This window comes from Oncorhynchus mykiss, chromosome 3 (assembly GCF_057628025.1).
Source record: "Oncorhynchus mykiss isolate SJ-2025 chromosome 3, ASM5762802v1, whole genome shotgun sequence".
NCBI lineage: Eukaryota > Metazoa > Chordata > Actinopteri > Salmoniformes > Salmonidae > Oncorhynchus > Oncorhynchus mykiss.
In genome coordinates this window covers 27,318,485-27,340,000 of record NC_143024.1, presented here as the reverse complement: position 1 = coordinate 27,340,000, position 21,516 = coordinate 27,318,485, and the positions used below count along the sequence as shown (strand labels likewise).

Below are 21,516 nucleotides of genomic sequence, written 5' to 3'. Positions count from 1 at the left end.
ACTGGAAGTCTTCCGACCAGCTTGGAAAGACTGTACCGTGCAGTATCGAATAGTCCTCACTGCTGCTCCACCAAACTGGAAGTCTTCCGACCAGCTTGGAAAGACAGTACCGTGCAGTATCGAATAGTCCTCACTGCTGCTCCACCAAACTGGAAGTCTTCCGACCAGCTTGGAAAGACTGTACCGTGCAGTATCAAATAGTCCTCACTGCTGCTCCACCAAACTGGAAGTCTTCCGACCAGCTTGGAAAGACAGTAGCGTGCAGTATCGAATAGTCCTCACTGCTGCTCCACCAGACTGGAAGTCTTCGACTAGCTTGGAAAGACAGTACTGTGCAGTATCGAATAGTCCTCACTGCTGCTCCATCATCCTATTTTACTTAACTTAGTTGAGGAAAATAAGAACAATCCAAAATGTATTTGTGATACTGTCGCAAAGCTAACTAAAAAGCGGCATTCCACAAGAGAGGATGGCTTTCACTTCAGCAGTGATAAATTCATGAACTTCTTTAAGGAAAAGATCATGATCATTCGAAATCAAATTACGGACTCCTCTTTAAATCGGCGTATTCCTCCAAAGCTCAGTTGTCCTCAGTCGGCACAACTCTGCCAGGACCTAGGATCAAGGGAGACACTCAAGTGTTTTAGAACTAATTCTCTTGACACAATGATGAAAATAATCATGGCCTCTAAACCGTCAAGCTGCATACTGGACCCTATTCCAACTAAACTACTGAAAGAGCTGCTTCTTGTGCTTGGCCCTCCTATGTTGAACATTATAAACGGCTCTCTATCCATCGGATGTGTACCAAACTCACTAACAGTGGCAGTAATAAAGCCTCTTTTGATAAAGCCAAACCTTGACCCAGAACATATAAAAAACTATCGGCCTATATCGAATCTCCCAGTCCTATCAAAAAATAAATAAAAAGCTGTTGCGCAGGAACTCACTGCCTTCCTGAAGACAAACAATGTATACGAAACGCTTCAGTCTGGTTTTAGACCCCATCATAGCACTGAGACTGCTCCTGTTGAAGGTGGTAAATTACCTTTTAATGGCATCAGACGGAGGCTCTGCATCTGTCCTCGTGCTCCTAGACCTTAGTGCTGCTTTTGATACCATCGATCACCACATTCTTTTGGAGAGATTGTAGACCAATTTGGGTTTCCACGGACAAGTTCTGGCCTGGTTTAGATCTTATGTGTCGGAAATATATCAGTTTGTCTCTGTGGATAGTTTGTCCTCTGACAACTCGACTGTAAATTTCGGTGTTCCTCAAGGTTCCGTTTTAGGACCACTATTGTTTTCACTATATATTTTACCTCTTGGTGATGTCATTCAGAAACAAAATGTTAACTTTCACTGCTATGCGGCGTTACTCTGGACCCTGATCTCTCTTTTGACATTGCAAAAATCTGAAACTTTCTGTCCAAATATGATGCAGAAAAATTCATCCATGCCACTCTACACTGGCTTCCTGTTAAGGCAAGGGCTGATTTCAAGGTTTTACTGCTAACCTACAAAGCATTACATGGGCTTGCTCCTACCCATCTTTCAGATTTGGTCCTGCCGTACATACCTACACGTACGCTACGGTCACAAGACGCAGGCCTCCTAACTGTCCCTAGAATTTCTAATCAAACAGCTGGAGTCAGGGCTTTCTCCTATAGAGCTCAAGTTTTATGGAATGGTCTGCCTACCCATGTGAGAGATGCAGACTCAGTCTCAACCTTTAAGTATTTATTGAAGACTCATCTCTTCAGTAGGTCCGATGATTGAGTGTAGTCTGGCCCAGGACTGTGAAGGTGAACGGAAAGGCACTAGAGCAACGAACCACCCTTGCTGTCTCTGCGTGGCTGGTTCCCCTTTCTCCAATGGGATTCTCTGCCTCAAACCCTATTACAGGGGCTGAGTCACTGGCTTACTGATGCTCTTCCATGCCATTCCTAGGAGGGGTGCGTCACTTGAGTGGGTTGAGTCACTGACGTGATCTTCTTGTCCGGTTTGGCGCACCCCTTGGGTTGTGCCATGGTGGAGATCTTCGTGGACTATACTCGGCCTTGTCTCAAGATGGTAAGTTGGTGGTTGAAGATATCTTTCTAGTGGTGTGGGGGCTGTACTTAGGAAAAGTGGGTGGCGTTATTTCCTGCCTGTTTGGCCCTGTCCGGGGGTATCGTCGGATGGGGCCACAATATCTCCCGACCCCTCCTGTCTCAGCCTCCAGTATTTATGCTGCAGTAGTTTGTGTCGGGGGGCTAGGGTCAGTCTGTTATATCTGGAGAATTTCTCCTGTCTTATCCGGTGTCCTGTGTGAATTTAAGTATGCTCTCTCTAATTCTCTCTCTCTTTCTTTCTTTCTCTCTCTTGGAGGACCTGAGACCTAGGACCATGCCTCAGGACTACCTGGCCTGATGACTTCTTGCTGTCCCCAGTCCACCTGGCCGTGCTGCGCTCCAGTTTCAACTGTTCTGCCTGCGGCTATAGGGTTCCTTCCTAGGTTCTGGCCTTTCTAGAGTTTTTCTTAGCCACCGTGCTTCTACACCTGCATTGCTTGCTGTTTGGTGTTTTAGGCTGGGTTTCTGTACAGCACTTTGTGACATCAGCTGATGTAAGAAGGGCTTTATAAATAAATTTGATTTGTGCAGCATCTGTCTATTATAATGAGTGGATCTGATCCCTCTTCAAAACACAATAATTTGCATTATTGAAAGTGTTTCCCTGACAGGAAAAGCCAGGCTATCAGCGAACGAAGAGCAGGGAAAGAGAAACAAAGACAAATACAGCCATTTTCTTCTACTACAGCAGCATAGGGTCAATAATAGTGGCTCCTATTCACCGTTCAATTAGAGCTTAATGATCAAATTAAAATGTAATTATCTAGCCAGGGGGCGAGGAAAAGTGTGTGTATGTGTGTGTGTGGAGAGGAGACATTAAAGCTCCATTCTTTCCCAGGCCTACTCACACAAAGGGGATGTGAAGGAGGAAGAGTTACATAAAGTATCTATGTGAAACTAGGAGATTATGAGAGGAACACTGACTCTGTCATTTAGTGGCCAATATAGATCTGTAAAATAAGGTGTGTGCACTGCAATCCAGAGCCTGGCCAATGAGAAAACCAGCAGATACTCAGGGCTCCCAAGAACTGGAGTTTATCATCCCTGGGTTAGGGGTCAGAGGTCATTCTCACCCCTGTGGCATCTGACAGGAACAGCACATGTAGAAGGCCTGGATCACCGCGCTGAGCCGATTGGCCGTCATAGAGATGACATCCTCTCCGTCCGCGTATACCTCCGGCGTTTCCATAAGAACCTCCGGGGTCCTCTTGCCACCCTCTGGGTCCGGCAAAGGGGGTAGGGGCATGGAGGGTGGCAGCGATGGTGCCACCGTGAAGACGGCAGGGGTGGAGGCGGAGTCGACCTCGCCACGTTGTTTGAGGAGGAGGGAGGCGATCTCACTCCCTGAGGAGGAGGAGTTGGAGGGGTCCTGGTGGCTCTTCTCCAGCTCTGTAGAGATCAACACCAACCACTCATCTAGAGAGTGCCACAGCAACTCCAACGGCTGGAGGAAATCAGAGAGAGAGAGGAAAGGGGGAGGCAAGGAAAGAGACTGAGTGAGTGAAGGAGAGGGAGCGAGTGAAGGGGAGAAAGGAGAGAGAGAGGGGAGAGAAAGAGGGATGGAGAGAGCGAGAGAGAGAGACAGACAGATAGATGTTGAAAGAGAGAGAGAGGGAAATAGGGAGAGAAAGAGAAAGAGAGAGAGGAAGAGAAAGAAAGAGAGGGGTAGATGCTGACAAACAAAAACACACAAAAACACACACACACACACACACACACACACAAACACACTCAAAGTCATGCACCAGGACAAGTCATGGATCAGGGATCTGAAGATGGTGAACAATCTCTCAATGCCCTCTTGTGATTCACACCATGTACTACATCTCTGTGAGTATCTGAATTCAGGTTCAGTACTAACCCCATACTGACCTTAAAGACCTGGCTGCGCTGCGTCTTGTTCCCATTGTATCCCATGTCATTCCCGTTGTTGGGAGAGGAAGGGCCCAGGCGGAAGACATGGCAGAAGATCCGGATGATTCTCAGCAGACTCTTCATCTGAGCCTCGTAGCTACTGGAGAGACTGGAGAGGAGACTGACAGTGAGTACGGAAGAGAAGAAACATTTACCCCTAGATGACTAGCTTTAAAAGGTAGTGGCATTGCTGTTACATACTTATTACATTGTAATGCCTGAATAAACTTCCTTCAGATAAATTAATTAGAAACTAAATAAAAGTGCACTTCCATATGCATTTGCCTCAGGTGTGGCTGGGAGCCTAGTCTAGCAGAGGGTATATTACCTGAGGAGTTTGTGTCCATTAGTAGTGGCCACCTCTGCTAGACTGGTCAGGATCTTCTGGTAGTGACTGTCACTCTGCTGGGAGACATGCTCTAGAACCTGCCTGAGCTATATATATATATATATATATTTCACACACACACACACACACACACACACAGTTAAAATAGTACTTTCTAAAAGAAAAAGAGGTGTGTGGACATTAACCTATTCAATGCTCTAATAACAGAGTGAGACAGATATGTACCATATTCTCTTTGATGTCATCATTCTGTGTCATCTGGATGAGTGTCTGAAACAGTCTGCCATGGTGCTGGATGAGGATCTCACACGTCTCTCCATAACCACCCTGAACAACACACACACCAACACAGTGGGATCAAAAAGGGGGAAAGAGACCGACTGCTGTTTCCTTGAATAATCAACCATTAAGGGAGACAACGGGAATGGTCCGTCCGGCGACGCTGCGACCGGTCCGTCCGGCGACGCTGCGACCGGTCCGTCCGGCGCAACTTTGGCAGCTGAAATTGAGCCGTCCGACGACGCTGCGACCGGTCCATCCGGCGCAACTTCGGCAGCTGAAATTGAGCCGTCCGACAACGCTGCGACCGGTCCATCCGGCGCAACTTCGGCAGCTGAAATTGAGCCGTCCGATGACGCTGCGACCGGTCCATCCGGCGCAACTTTGGCAGCTGAAATTGAGCCGTCGGACGACGCTGTGACCGGTCCATCCTGCGCAACTTTGGCAGCTGAAATTGAGCCGTCTGACGACGCTGCGACTGGTCCGTCCGGCGCAACTTTGGCAGCTGAAATTGAGCCGTCCGACGACGCTGCGACCGGTCCATCCGGCGCAACTTTGGCAGCTGAAATTGAGCCGTCCGACGACGCTGCGACCGGTCCATCCGGCGCAACTTTGGCAGCTGAAATTGAGCCGTCCGACGACGCTGCGACCGGTCCATCCGGCGCAACTTTGGCAGCTGAAATTGAGCCGTCCGACGACGCTGCGACCGGTCCATCCGGCACAACTTCGGCAGCTGCAACTGAGCCGTCCGACGACGCTGCGACCGGTCCGTCCGGCGCAACTTCGACAGCTGCAACTGAGCCGTCTGACGTGGCCACAACGGGTCCGTCCGACGATGCAACTTTGGCAGCTGCATCGGGTCCTAATTGACCCGCGTTCCTGTGATCGCCCTTGAGACCGGTGTCGTTGCGCTGCTGTTGCGAGTCGACGGGGGGGGGGGGGGGGGGGGTACTGTCATGGATCCCTCCAGAATTGTCATTACGCACAACTGGTCCCTATTCCCATTTGATTAGTAATTGTACAAGTGTGCCCTTTGTTCACCATTGTCTTGTAAATTTTTGTTCCAATGTCCATTGGTCTTCCGAGTACCTAAGCTGTGTTGTTTTGGCTTTCGTGTCACGTGTATTGTGCAGATGATTACGGGTCTCGTCCTGTGTGATAATCATTGTGCGAATGTGTATTTATGAGAGGTACTCCTCTCTCTTTTGTTTGGGTCTCAACCCTGTGTTTGGAAAATGTGTTTGTTTGGTCTTCGTCCACGTGCCTGTACACGGCACTGTAATTTGGGTAAAGAAATTTTAAAAAACGTATTACGCATTCCTGCGACCGTCTCCCGACCCTTTTACCAACGTGACAGGTGCTTGTTTGTTATATTAGCCATGTGTTGTCATGGCAATGCTCACCTGTACACACAGATCCAGAGGGGTGACTCCATTCTTGTCAGGTAGGTACTTAGCCCCTCGAGAGAGAAGGATCTGTGCCGTGTCCCTTTGACCGTGGCTGTGGGATATAAGCAGGGCTTTAATGTTTTGAATGTATTCTTGTATGACTTTAACATTGCTCTCTACTCCTTTTTACTTCTGAGCTTGTGTCTTATCGTAAAGAAATGTCAATGGATATCATCGTACATACAAATGATTATAAACTTAACTGTAACGCTCTAGCCACTATGACTAAGGACACACAGAGTTCTGACAAAATATAAATATAAAGTTAGTTAAGGTTTAACCTCTATATACAATACATAATGACATTTCAGAAGATAAGGGTTAACGTTAAGAGGTGGTCAATAGAAGGCTGGAGTCAGAGGTGGAGATCTGAGAAGGGCTTGTACCAAATCAAGATGTCCAGTGTATTATTTCATTCACTAGACAGGTACATTGGCTGGTGGGCCAGGCACCCAATTTAGACTGACATACTCTGTGATGCAGTCAGTTGACAGTAAAACAACACTTCATTTATCCACAGTTCTTTACAGACTAATTGTTCTAATCACAGTGCTTTTCAGATTGAGCCTCCTTAATGGGAACTGACTAATGTACAAGTGAAACATAATCAAAACAAAAGATCAGAGGATTATACGATCACTGCAGTCTCCAACCGTGCTCATCCTGTGTGTGTGTGTATGTGTGTGTGTGTGTGTGTCTGCGCGTGTGTGTGTGTGTGTGTGTGTAGAGCTTAATACACAGCACTCAAAGGAAGGCTGGGGTGTCACTGTCATGTTCTGAATTAATAGGAACCTCATTATTCTCCATCTCTCTGAAGCTGAGGGATGAGTTTCCTCATGCCTATTCTTATCATCTGAATGAGACAGGCTGCATAGAGACCATCAGAGGACTGACAGGGATAGGAGTGTGCTACTGAAGTTTGGGACATAACTCTGGACAGCTGTCTGGCTGTGATCACTGTTCTTTGGTCTCTTCATATTCCATGCCCCAGCTTCCTCTTCCTCCTCTTCCAATACCTCCTCCTCCCATTAAGAGCCTTGTACAATGCCGTGAAATATATGTTTACAGCCACACTGAATCAAAACAACACCTTTGCATTTCAATTCCCGAACCAATGTGTTACAAAGAATAGTTCATACTCTATCTACAATTCTAAGTGGACAATAGGAAGAAGGATGAGAGGAAGTATTGCATCAGCATTCCTGTACTAGTGTACGTAGTGACCTGCAGGCGAAGTAGAGGGGTGTGGCCCCAGAGCAGTTAGGTCTGTTGATGTCCGCTCCACTGTCCAGCAGGCACTGCACCGTCTGATGATGTCATCGACCACACACAGGCAAATGAGGAAGAGGGAAAGTGAGAAGAGAAACAAACCCATCATCCACACTACTGTCTGGTATTCATCATGTTATTCACCATGGAACTTATCATGAAGTTATGATTAATAAACGTTGAAACTTGATTATATAACAACACTGGCAAAGGTTCCAAATGAACACAATCCATTTACGACTTCTGAGATATCAAAAGTGACACGTGTTCTGTACACTCACAGCCTTGTGTCTATGATGAACAATGTATACTGAACGTTTTATGGAAATGTTGGTACTTCCATACAGGTCTTGGTTGATATATGCGTGTTATCTACTCACAGTCTTGTGTCCGTTCTGGCAGGCTACATGAAGGGCGGTCTGTCCCATGGCATCCTCTACATCCACGTTAGTCACATGCTGCACCAGGTCATGAAGCAGCTCAGTCCGCCCGTTCACAGCCAACCAGTGGATCTAGAGGAGGAGGGGAGGAAGAGGATGAGGGCTGCAGTAAAGCGTTAACATAAGTAAACCCTGTATACACACCTTTTTATTGTGTTAATGGCATTTACTGTACGCAGACTTGACCTGCGTTCACCATTTTTAATAGAACTACATCCCTGAGATATGACAGAATTTAACAGCAGTACTGGTCTGTCTATACACATGACTTCACAGTGGTACTCACAGCTGTCAGTCCCTCATTGTTGCAGATGTTCACGTCTGCATTGTATTCTAGTAGTCTTCCCATACACTTTTTCTGTCTATAGGGAGGAAAGATGAGGGGGATTCATTAAGTATCAGATATAATAATACTGTAAACATTACCACTATCATCAACATCACTAAACCATGTTCACTGGGCTGGCAGGGATCTGTGATCGTCATGTAAAAGGTGTATTCTTCCTCCCTACCAAAGGGGGGCAGCAGAGTACTATAGTGAGTGTGCAGTAATGTCTATGTACAGTATCCTACCCGTTTCTGGCAGCCAGGTGCAGAGGGGTGCAGCCTGAGATGTCCTGGTAGTTAGGGTTCGCTCCTCTCTTTAGCAGTAGGACCAGGCACTCCACTGATCCACAGCTACAACACAATAACCAACACGTTCCCAAGCACCGCAATACACAAATAGATGTAGAGTACTCACCCACACAGACATAGAAAGACACACAGAAAGACACACACCCACAGATTCCGAGTTTCATCAGAGACACCACTGTGATAAAAATAGATGCTGGAGAGATTATGCTGTCTGGTTGGTTTCTAACAAAACAATGAAACAATTAGAACAATCAGTGATAAAAATGTAAACATTCCTTACTTGGCAGCAATGTGAAGTAGACTTCTCTTGACTCGTCCGAAAGCGTAGTTCACATCAAACTTGGAGTTGAGGAGTAATTCAGAAACCGACCTTCAAGTACAAGACAGGCATGTCAGATAATTATCTACAGGGAATCAATGTTGACAGGGAATCAATGTTGACAACTTCCACTGTCTCTCTCGCTCACACATAAGACACACACACATAAGACACACACACATAAGACACACACAAACACAGAGAGTCATACCTGTGCTGGTCAGCCATAACCATTGGCATGAGTGTGTAGACTGCAGTTTCATTGTCTGTGAGGGGACAACAGGGAGAGGGTGTGTCAATGATAATTGTGAAATTAAAGAACCTTCCTCTGCTAAAATCAGTATTCTTAGTTCTCGAGAGCTCCGTATTCTTAGAGCGCTCTATGTAGAAGCTACTGACTCATACTTAGGGCCGTCATAACTACTGATGTACAACCACTATCAGTGACTGCACTTCCTTCAAACCAGACACTATCAGCTGGGCTGTCAAAAAGGATTGCACAATGTAGCGCCTCAGACTCAAGAATGCACTTCCTGCACAAGACAAAACACGTTTCTGTTTCCTACTCCAATAGATCTGGAGTTCAACTCAATGGTAATGTTGTTGCTGTTGTCAGACATGGACACGAGTACAGTGGTAATATAATGGTGTAGACAATAAACATGCACTAACATGCCCTTCTGGATCAATAGAAGAAAGGTAACATAATACAGCAATCAACACAACAGCTATGCTTCCTACTGAACTCAGTCTGTGAAGTCAGTCGGTCTGAAGTCTATTTACTGACAGCTCTGTCTGTATCTGCAGCCTATGCAACCCATTACTTTATGTCACCACTAGGCTTATATTACCATGACATCTGTCAGTCACGCTTTCGTTTTTGTATCATGAAACAAAGTATGTATCAGTTGGTCTCACTAGATTCGTATCATATTATTACTATGAAATGGTTAGAATAATACCCTATCCAACATACAGTCTGTAGACACGGAAATGTCTAATGGCCTCAAGGGTTGCTGGCTTCCGCCTTGTTATTGACAAACTGTAAGATGATACTGTAATCCAAACATTAAATTACTATATGTATTAGCGTGAATATACAGTATGTTATAGATATAGCTAAAGTCTCCTATTATGCCCTGTCGATTATTTATGTCCTTTGGTCGATAGGCTATACCTTCCGGGAGCTCGACAGTCCTGGCGCGACGCAGAGAGCGGGTCAGCCTGTTCAGCTGTACGTTTAGTTGCTCCATCGCCCGTTCCATCATATGTGTACCAACAACCGGGAACAAAACCGAGGATACAAAGCCTCGAGCAAGATTATTTTTCCGCTAAAAGGGTGCTTCTGGCTTCGATGTCATCCATCGAGCCGCCGAGAAATTTACATTAGGCTTCCCCTTTTCCTCTCTCTACCCTCTGATTCATTCAGCAACATTTCTTGTGTCAAGTCCCATTCTTCCTGTTTTCATTACGTCAGATGGCAATGCGGTCTGGGTACTGTAGTTTTCAGTGTCAAATATGTGTAGTTCACGATTCATTGATTGATTCAGTCATCATCAAATAAAATGTTATTTTAACATTATTTTAACATGAACATCTGTTAACCATACACATGGTTAGCAGATGTTAATGCGAGTGTAGCGAAATGCTTGTGCTTCTAGTTCCAACAGTGTAGTAATATCTAACAAGTAATATCTAACAATTCCCAACAACTACCTACTACACACAAATCTAACAAGTAATCTAAAAATTCCCCACCAACTACCTAATACACACAAATCTAAAGGGGTGAATGAAAATATGTACATATAAATATATGCACGAGCGATGGCCGAGCGGCATAGGCAGTAGATTATATAAAATGCAGTATATACAAGTAATATGAGTAAAGTGAGATACGGAAACATTATTAAAGTGGCATTATTTAAAGTGGCATTGTTTAAAGTGACTAGTGATCCATTTATTAAAGTGTCCAGTGATTGGGTCTTAGTGTAGGCAGCAGCCTCCCTGAGTTAGTGATGGCTATTTAACAGTCTGATGGCCTTGAGATTGAAAAACAGCTTCTATCTCTCAGGCCCAGCTTTGATGCACCTGTACTGACCTCGCCTTCTGGATGATAGCGGTGTGAACAGGCAGTGGCTCGGGTGGTTGTTGTACTTCATGATCATTTTGGCCTTCCTGTGACAACGGGTGTTGTAGGTGTCATGGAGGGCAGGTAGTTTTCCCACAGTGATGTGTTGTGCAGACCGCACCACCCTCTGGAGAGCCTTTTGGTATCACATCCGTACCAGGCTGTGATACAGCCCAACAGGATGCTCTCGATTGTGCATCTGTAAAAGTTAGTCAGGGTTTTGGGTGACAGGCCAAATTTCTTCAGCCTCCTGAGGTTGAAGAGGAGCTGTTGTGCCTTCTTCACCACACTGTCTGTGTGGGTGGATCATTTCAGTTTGTCTGTGATGTGTACGCCCAGGAACTTAAAACTTTCCACCTTCTCCAGTGGTGTCCCTTCGATGTGGATGGGGGGGTGCTCACTCTGCTGTTTCCTGAAGTCCAAAATCATCTCCTTTGTTTTGTTGACGTTGAGTGAGAGGTTGTTTTCCTGACACCACACTCTGGTGCCCTCACCTCCTCCCTGTAGGTCGTCTCGTCGTTGTTGGTTATCAAGCCCGTTACTTTTTTGTCGTCTGTAAACTCGATGATTGAGTTGGAGGCGTGCGTGGCCACAGTCGTGGGTGAACAGGGAGTACAGGAGAGGGCTGTGCACACACCCTTGTGGGGCCTCAGTGTTGAGGGTCAGCGAAGTGGAGATGTTGTTTCCTACCTTCACCACCTGGGGGCGGCCCGTCAGAAAGTACAGGACCCAGTTGCACAGGGAGGAGTTGAGACCCAGGGCATCCAGCTTGATGATGAGTTTGGAGGGTACTATGGTGTTGAATGCTGAGCTGTAGTCAATGAACAACATTCTTACATAGGTATTCTTTTTGTCCAGATGGGAAAGGGCAGTGTGCAGGCGTTTGCGTCATCTGTGGACCTGTTGGGGCGGTATGCAAACTGAAGTGGGTCTGTGTATATCTCTATATGGTTTAGTGAATTAGTGAACCTCATCAGCGAAAACCTCTAACAATGTCATGCATCTCATAACGTCACACTTTGTTTGCATTGAAAATTCTGATTTGCATGCTTTTTCAATGTGTAAGCATAAGGACTGAGGCCAAAAATGTCTCTATGTAAATGATATGACAAGTAAAGTGTGGTAAACAGGAGAAAAAAAACATTGACTAATTGAAAGATTTATTCATCATCATTACATTTTATATTTACCTTTGTGATAACAAAAAAAATGCACCAAGAGAAAGGTATTATGGGTAGTGTAATATATCCAAAGATTAACCAGTTAAATTATACAAAAAAATGACAATAAATTATGAAAATCAACATTTGGATTACAACATTAAATTCACTCTTACTATTTATTTTAATTACAATAATACCTTTTGAGCTACAAATGTCAGATATTATCAATTAGTAATAATCAGCCCTGAATTCATTTGTGTATTGATAACAATCTGTTGTTCAATTCCCATCACTGGAAACATTTATTAGAAAATAAAATAATAACAAAATCATAAAAACTAACAGGACCAAGTAAACAATTAAGTAATGAATTAATACAGGAAAGATTAGAAATTTTATATTTATTTCAGGTTTATCAAAATGAGCCCTTTATCTGAAAGAGAGAAAATGTGTTATATTTAGAAATGCCTACATTTTCGTTTTATGTCCAGGAGTTAAATTCCTTCTAGAAATTCTGAAATATTAATATTTTGTTAATATAATTGTTGACAACCAAAACGGCACCAGAACTTGTTCTTGTTCTTTCTCTCTTTTACACCTTTGGCACTTACAACATCTTCACATGGAAATGTACCTTTTTTTCATGCAGAATTTCATGAATTTAGTCTTACAGAAATATTTGCAGTTAATTTGTGCATTAACTTTTTTAAATATGTTTAATAAAAATTGCTGTTCAAACGTGTAACATTCTTAGATGTTACCCATCATTTTGGGCAAACATTTGAATACATTGTTGTTGTTTTTATTGTCCAATTCTGTGATTCAGATGAATTAAATTAAGTTTTGTCTGGTTTAACTTGAGATGTAAATGTTCTGTATGAACAATATATCTGTGAGGAGGATCAAAAAGGTCCGTTCCAATCGAAATACTAAAACTCTTAGTCTGGTAGGCTATCCCTTATTGGGAATTTAAGTTTCCTAAAAATAACATCCGTGTTCAATTTGTTTTTAAAATCGACGTTTAGATTCTTCTTCATCGATGCACGTTGCTTGATAGCTACCCAAACACTGTAGTATAATCAAACAACTTTCATCTTAATTCGAATCTCTTCTACCACAAGACTAGCTATTTGAAAACAATGTAGACTGTTCGATTGTGAATTGTATTGTAGTTATTGTATGGTTTACTATTCACATGATATATTTCACTACATTTATTACGGCTGCATCCTAGAGAGCCAATCCCCAGAAAGCACCAGATGACACAAGAGAGCAAAGGCTTTCATGTAAATTCCACATTCGGAAATTAAATAGATACCCAGGCCTACCTATTGCTGTGAAGGTCTAAAATAGAAACTACACATCGAAAGTAACAAACACAGTCAACACACAAATGAACAACACAATTGAAGTTTCTAATTATGAAAAAAGGCTTTTTGGGGGGAGAAACGTAATATAAAATATATTGCTGCCCATTTCCAATAGGCTACACACTACACATTACTGTACTAGGCTTTCCTTCAATGTAATGAAATTAACACTAGATGGTGCTACTCTGTTACCTATATCAACATGATTGCACTGAGTTCCTAGGGGCAGCACTCACTGTTCCAATTTGGCGCTATTTGTACAGGCATCCAATCAGTCATGAGAGTAGCAAAAGGTGAGGCTGCACAGAGGCACTTTGGCTGGACAGCGCAGCTGTATGGGGGGTGATAAGGGACATATATAAGCCTAGGCAACCGTACCACCTGACATGACATGATACCAATGCCCTACTAACATCTGCGTGATGCCTGCATCGCGTGTTAATGAAAGTCATAATGTGCATAGTTTATATTTATATTAATTCAATCTCAACCATAAATGTTAGAAACGTACAATTTTTCCAGTACAAAGCCACCTTGAACTATAGTGTAGCCTACAGTTTGTGTATTTCCTGTTATCGCTAATGGCAGAGAAAAGATTATGCCCAATCTATAGATAATCTGTGTTTGCCTCAACACCTCATGGCATGTTATCTTATCTCGCTGTATACAGATCTAAAAGTTGTTAGCCAATCACAGACTGTATTATTACCAGTTCCACATCAGACAACCAATAAGAGTTGTGTCCATGGCTTTCAGAGGAGTTAATAGTTGCTATTTTTAGGCTCCTTGGGATGTCCCTTCAGTCGAATAGAACAGTTCATAGACTTTCCCAGAGGGTCCGTGCTATACGGGATCTTTAGGATGTCCACACCTCTATCAAGTATAAATGTAAATTGGTTAAGTTTAGTGTTAGTTTAGGGTAAGGACGCCCCAAGGAATCCGGATTGCAGTGACCGTTCATAGAGTGAGAGACTGGCACGGTATTTGAGAGCTCGGCGGCAACACAACATTCATTCGTTTTTTACAAGTGACAGTAGCGAGTGTCTGCCCAAGATAGTTTCCTTATTCGAGACGATGAAAATAATGACCAAGATGTCCTTGATCCAATTGAGGAGTAAGTAGGCTGTATTTAAGTTAGGAAACTAAGGCAAATTTTGGTTTATTTGAAAATAATATTTTTTTGTTGTTAACGTATTGTCAAAAGCACGTAGGCAATATAATTTACTGTGTCAATAGTGGGGTAGACTAGGGTACAATAATGTAATTTGATGTGCTAGTAATATTTATTTAATGGATTAATTCAATTGTAAATTAAATAACTACTTTTCACTGAAGGGAAACTAGGTACAACATGCAACTTCGATGGAAGACCTAAAAATCAGGCCTGACAATATCACAACGGTATCCTAATATAGTGTGGATACAGTAGTAGCCTATTCTACCACAATGTAACTGTATGTGCTTGCTAGCATTATTTAGCGAATTGATCAATTCAATTGTAAATGTGGATGGGTACGCTATTTCATTCAATGATTACGTTATTGTACAAGGTAGATACAGGAGTAGTCTATAGTCTACAATAATAATGTAATTGAATGTGCTATAGTATCATTTATTACATTGATGAATACAATTGTAAATGAGGATGGTAGGCTACTTCATTCAGTGAATACATTGCTATCTCTGGGAGTATGTTAATGATGGCTTTTCAGCTGCTGAACTATGGCAATGTGGAACTCACTTCTAAATCTCTTTCTTTTATTCAAGATGTTATGAGCCAGAGCAACCACTCAGCTTCACTGTAGGTGCTCAACCCACCCCCCTCATTGTTCTCCCTCCACAAGTAACCACATCCTCTTCTCCTCTCCTACTTTGCCACCACACTAAAAATGACTGTACATTGTCGTAGCAGAATCAGAATTCTTTGGGTAACATTTATAAATAAAATGTTTTATTTATTTTATTGCATTCTTATGTGAGATATTTGTCAATAGAATGTCTTATTTTGGATAATACTGTTTGCCGTTTGCAGTTATCTGTTCTCTGTCAGGGTTCAGTTACTTGGGTCACAGAAAGGGGAGAGGTCAAGCTTGTCTTCATATGTAAACATATATTTTAAACCATCTGAAGGGATGATGGAGGGGGAACCAATTATCTCTTGGCTCCACAATGTCTGTGTGCCAGTCACTGTCTCTCTGTGATCTTGTCCAGGAGGGGGTGTATTTGATATATGCTATTGGGTGAGGTAATGGTGCTGGTCCTGAGTGGTACCAAGTGTGAGATAAGAACATAGTTTAGGAGACAAAGCTGAACGATAATTTCAAGCCAATGCTGTCTGGCTATGTGTGTCTTTTCTATAAAGGATCTCAGTTGCAATGTGTAAGGACTCTCAGAGAATTCATTTATAGACACTGAATTGGTCTGAGAGTCACAGGGTTGTGATGGAGCTCATAATAATTAAAGATGGACTTTATGATAACTCTGACTTGTGTGGTGGTTTGCTCTCATGATTTGGTAAATACAGGAAATTTCCACTACAACATATACCCCTGTGCCATCTCAGTGTAACATGATCCATCCAAGGCCTCAGCTGAATGTCTAAAATGTGAGAAATGTAAGCTAAATACTATTGTACTATTGTGTGTGTGTGTGTGTGTGTGTGTGTGTGTGTGTGTGTGTGTGTGTGTGTGTGTGTGTGTGTGTGTGTGTGTGTGTGTGTGTGTGTGTGTGTGTGTGTGTGTGTGTGTGTGTGTGTGTGTGTATGAATGTTCCAAGTGAAGACTTGATAAGATGGCAAAGGAGATGGTGATGAGAGTGAGATTATACAGTATGAAAATAAAGACCCCTTGGGATCTAGATCTTGAATAGCAGGCATATGTTTGAGTACAGAATCAAATAAACTTAATAACTGGTATAAACTTAATAGGCTAAGCTTGTTGAGTACACTCTTTGAGAAAAGGGTTCCAACAGGGTTCTTTGGCTGTCACCAAAGGAGAGAACTTTTTGGTTCCAGGTAGAACCCTCTGTGGAATGGAGACCAAAAGGGTTCTACCTTAACACAGAAGGTGTTCTACCTGGAACCAAAAATGGTTATCCCATGGGGACAGCGGAAGAATCCTGTTAGGTTGTAGATAGCACATGTTTATCTGAGTGTAGGCCTATATTGCAGTCATGGTTCTGTGGATATCTGTGAAGAATAAAATTAATTGGCTCCTTGCTGTCCCCAGTCCACCTGGCCGTGCTGCTGCTCCAGTTTCAACTGTTCTGCCTTATTATTATTCGACCATGCTGGTCATTTATGAACATTTGAACATCTTGGCCATGTTCTGTTATAATCTCCACCCGGCACAGCCAGAAGAGGACTGGCCATCCCACATATGCTCTCTCTAATTCTCTCTTTCTTTCTCTCTCTCGGAGGACCTGAGCCCTAGGACCATGCCCCAGGAATACCTGACATGATGACTCCTTGCTGTCCCCAGTCCACCTGACTGTGCTGCTGCTCCAGTTTTAACTGTTCTGCCTTATTATTATTCGACCATGCTGGTCATTTATGAACATTTGAACATCTTGACCATGTTCTGTTATAATCTCCACCCGGCACAGCCAGAAGAGGACTGGCCACCCCACATAGCCTGGTTCCTCTCTAGGTTTCTTCCTAGGTTTTGGCCTTTCTAGGGAGTTTTTCCTAGCCACCGTGCTTCTACACCTGCATTGCTTGCTGTTTGGGGTTTTAGGCTGGGTTTCTGTACAGCACTTTGAGATATCAGCTGATGTACGAAGGGCTATATAAATACATTTGATTTGATTTGATTTGTGGTGGTGAGTTAATCAGAAATACTATGAAACATTCCCACTTTTAGCACACATTTGATGAGACAGCCTACAGGGAGGAGGTGAGGGGCCTCGGAGTGTGGTGTCAGGAAAATAACCTCTCACTCAACGTCAACAAAACAAAGGAGATGATCATCCACATCGATGGAACAGTAGCGGAGAAAGTGGAAAGTTTTAAGTTCCTCAACTAACCTGTACCCCCGCATACTGACTCGGTACCGGTACCCCCTGTATATAGCCTCGTTGTTGTTATGTTATTGTGTTACTTTTTATTTTATTTTACTTTAGTTTTTACTTTAGTTTATTTGATCAATATTTTCTTAAACACTTCTTGAACTGCACTGTTGGTTAAGGGCTTGTAAGTAAGCATTTCATGGTAAGGTCTACACTTGTTGTATTCGGCACATGTGACAAAGTTTGATTTGATTTGAAATAGCTAATCCTGGCTACAACAGTACAGCACAACAACACCCCTTTAACCAGACCCGGAGAGCTGGAGGTGGAAAGTGACATATCTGCACTCTGGACTGTGGTGAGACAACATCAACAATATAAAAAACAAGACCAGGAGAAGAACAAAGCACTAGAGGAGAGGATCGGACTGCTGGAGGAGAGGTTGAGGGAGATGGCGTGTGACAGAGAACAACCCACTAGAGAGGTGGCCACCCCTGCAGAGAAGCCAGCAGAACAGCCCACCTCAGCTCCCGACAAAAGTCTCGACACCACAGCAGAACAGTCCACACCAGAGCCTGACCATAGCACCGACATCACAGTAGAACAGACTAATGAAGAACCCCAAGCCCAGCGGCTCTCACCCCCTCTGAGCACCCTCCCTGTCAGCCACCCTGAAAGCCCTCCTGACAACCCCCCCACACCCACTGAGGACATATACAAGACACACAAGACACAGATTGTACTCCTTATGGACTCAAATGGGAAATATACACAAGAAAACAAAGTTCCCAAACAAAGTGTGTCTAAACTCTGGTGTCCAAACACCCAGCGCTCCCTAGACCTTCTGTCTGAGGACCAACTAGGTTCACCCAGCGCGCCCTAGAACTTCTGTCTGAGGACCAACTAGGTTCATCCAGCACGCCCTAGACCTTCTGTCTGAAGACCAACTAGGTTCACCCAGCGCATCCTAGACCTTCTGTCTGAGGACCAACTAGGTTCACCTAGCCACATAATAATACACACAGGCACAAACAACCTGAGAACACAGCAGGAAAGGGTGGCCACATCACTGAAGGGAGTGATTGAAAAAGCTTCTTCTACTTTCCCCAATGCACAAGTGGTTATCTCAACCCTGCTACCATACAGCGGGTAAACGCAAGTATTTCGCTTGACTGTGCCTCAAAATCAAATGTTTTCCTGGCCCACCACTCCCCCCTGGACTTGAACAGCCTCTATGACCAGGTCCACCTATACAAGACAGCAGTGCCCACCTTCGCCTGGACTCTAAAGGACATCGCTCTCGAACGTATCCCCAACACTTCACACAGGAGCAACAGATCAATACACACCCCGCCCAGACCAGCTAGACACCCCCCCCCCCAGACCTTCGGGATTAGGTATAGAGCAGACCTAACTCACTCCATTAAATTAATCAAAATAGGAACATTTTACATTTGGCTAGAAATGCAAAAGGAAATTATCTTAACAGAGAAAAATATCCTCCTGTGTGTTACCTATATCCCCCCACTAGAATCCTCATACTTTAATGAAGACAGCTTCTCCATCCTGGAGGGGGAAATCAATCATTTCAAGGCCCAGGGACATGTACTAGTCTGGGGCGACCTAAATTCCAGAACCGGACAAGAACCTGACACCCTCAGCACACAGGGGGACAAACACCTGCCTGGAGGTGACAGCATTCCCTCACCCATATGCCCCCCTAGGCACAACTATGACAACATAACCAACAAAAATGGATCACAACTCCTGCAGCTCTGTCACACGCAGGGTATGTACATAGTCAGTAGTAGGCTTCGAGGAGACTCTTATGGTAGGTACACCTACAGCTCATCTCTTGGCAGTAGTACTGTAGACTACTTTATCACTGACCTCAACCAAGAGTCTCTCAGAGCATTCACAGTCAGCCCACTGACACCCCTATCAGACCACAGCAAAACCACAGTCTACTTGAACAAAGCAATACTCAATCATGAGGCATCCAAGACGAAGGAACTGAGTAAAATTAAGAAATTCTACAGATGGAAGGAATGTAGTTTGGAAACCTACCAGAAAACAATTAGGCAACAACAAATTTAATCCCTTTTAGACAACTTCCTGGATAAAACGTTCCAAAACGTTCCACTGTAATAGTGAAGGTGTCAGCTTGCCTATCAAATCTAAAAATCTCAAATAGAAAACCGAAGAAAATGAACAACAATGACAAACGGTTTGATGAAGAATGCAAAAATCTAAGAAAGAAATTGAGAAACCTGTCCAACCAAAAATATAGAGACCCGGAAAACCTGAGTCTACACCTTCACTATGGTGAATCACTAAAACAATACAGAAATACACTATGGAAAAAGAAGGAACAGCACGTCAGAAATCAGCTCAATGTAATTGAAGAATCCATAGACTAACCACTTCTGGGAAAATTGGAATATATTAAAAACAACATGAAGAATTTTCTATCCAATCTTTTTGGCTTTATAACGAAGAACAAACAGCAAAAACATATACATGATCAAATACAAATCTCAGAATCAACTATTAAAGACTACCATTCTATGCCATCAAAAGGAACATAAAATTCGACATACCAAATTAGGATTTGGCTAAAAATACTTGAATCAGTTATAGAACCCATTGCACTTTATGGTTGTGAGGTCTGGGGTCTGCTCACCAACCAAGAATTCACAAAATGGGACAAACACCAAATGGAGACTATGCGTGCAGAATTCGGCAAAAATATCCTCAGTGTACAACGTAGAACACCAAATAATGCATGCAGAGCAGAATTATTAAAATCCAGAAAAGAGACGTTAAATTCTATAACCACCTAAAAGGAAGCGATTACCAAACCTTCCATAACAAAGCCACCACCTACAGAGAGATGAACCTGGAGAAGAGTCCCTTAAGCAAACTGGTCCTGGGGCTCAGTTCACAAACACAAACACACCCCACAGATCCCCAGGACAGCAACACAATTAGACCCAACCAAATCCTGAGAAAACAAAAAGATAATTACTTGACACATTGGAAAGAATTAACAAAAAAACAGAGCAAACTAGAACGCTATTTGGCCCTAAACAGAGAGTACACAGTGGTAGAATACCTGACCACTGTGACTGACCCAAACTTAAGGAAAGCTTTGACTATGTACAGACTCAGTGAGCATAGCCTTGCTATTGAGAAAGGCCCCCTTAGGCAGACCTGGCTCTCCAAAGAAGACAGGCTATGTGCACACTGCCCACAAAATGAGGTGGAAACTGAGCTGCACTTCCTAACCCCCTGCTCAATGTATGACCATATTAGAGACACATATTTTCCTCAAATTACACAGATCCACAAAGAATTCGAAAATACTTTGAATATTATCTCCCTCACTTGCTTTGGCAATGTTAACATATGTTTCCCATGCCAATAAAGCCACTTGAATTGTATTGAGTTGAAAATTGAATGGATAGAAATGTATGAAGTTGACATTACATCATAAAATCCACCTTTTACATCGTACATTAGCAATTTATCTTATTTGTAACTAATGTTGTTGGTTTGGCGTCAAATAAGCCACTCTTTATATGTTATTTGCCGAATCTCAGTTTGCCATGTGTGTTTTATTCTAGCTAACTTGCATCTTCTTTAGGAGTGCTATTTATATCCCGTCGATTATTCATCATTCATCCATACTGTTTGTCCCATGATTGCAGGTAATTTATGACAAATGTATAAAGTACATGTTATATTCATTTATGAGCACCAGCAAGCAGCGTATTAGCCTGGATTTGTTAGTTCAGGAAAATATGTGGTACATTCTAGGTGTATTATATTTCTTCGCCACAAGAGGGTGACGTTGAGTAATTTCAGGTTCATTTGACAAAGTTTGAAAACTAAAATGGATGATAGTTAATTCTGAGGTTGTGAATATGAGATAAGAATATATTTTTAGTATGGTAAATTAGGAATTATTAGAAATTGTTAAATGCACTATACGAACACAATGACTTTGATAGACATTTCAATTGTTCTTTTGTTAGTATATTATAGAACAGATCTATGGAGAATTGCTGTGGGAGTGC

General features: G+C 43.1%; 1 protein-coding gene across 3 annotated transcripts in view; it reads right to left on the bottom strand.

Annotated features, from left to right (window-relative positions):
• Nucleotides 1–10,260, bottom strand: part of hace1 (HECT domain and ankyrin repeat containing E3 ubiquitin protein ligase 1) — a 36,984-nt gene extending 26,724 nt beyond the window's left edge. Inside the window, exons 1-12 of one of the 3 annotated variants that reach the window (XM_036970531.2) lie at nt 9,946–10,260; nt 8,980–9,034; nt 8,730–8,819; nt 8,387–8,491; nt 8,100–8,175; nt 7,754–7,885; nt 7,329–7,411; nt 6,060–6,156; nt 4,603–4,704; nt 4,357–4,463; nt 3,987–4,137; nt 3,188–3,606 (exon numbers count right to left, since the gene is read on the bottom strand). In XM_036970531.2, the coding sequence (XP_036826426.1) occupies nt 3,188–3,606; nt 3,987–4,137; nt 4,357–4,463; nt 4,603–4,704; nt 6,060–6,156; nt 7,329–7,411; nt 7,754–7,885; nt 8,100–8,175; nt 8,387–8,491; nt 8,730–8,819; nt 8,980–9,034; nt 9,946–10,036 (1,508 nt within the window). In that variant the 5' untranslated portion in view covers nt 10,037–10,260. Of the gene's footprint in view, nt 1–3,187; nt 3,787–3,986; nt 4,138–4,356; nt 4,464–4,602; nt 4,705–6,059; nt 6,157–7,328; nt 7,412–7,753; nt 7,886–8,099; nt 8,176–8,386; nt 8,492–8,729; nt 8,820–8,979; nt 9,035–9,945 lie in introns of all 3 variants that reach the window. The other 2 variants (XM_036970525.2, XM_036970538.2) reach the window with 2 other exon arrangements.
• Between the last annotated feature and the right edge of the window lie 11,256 nt (nt 10,261–21,516).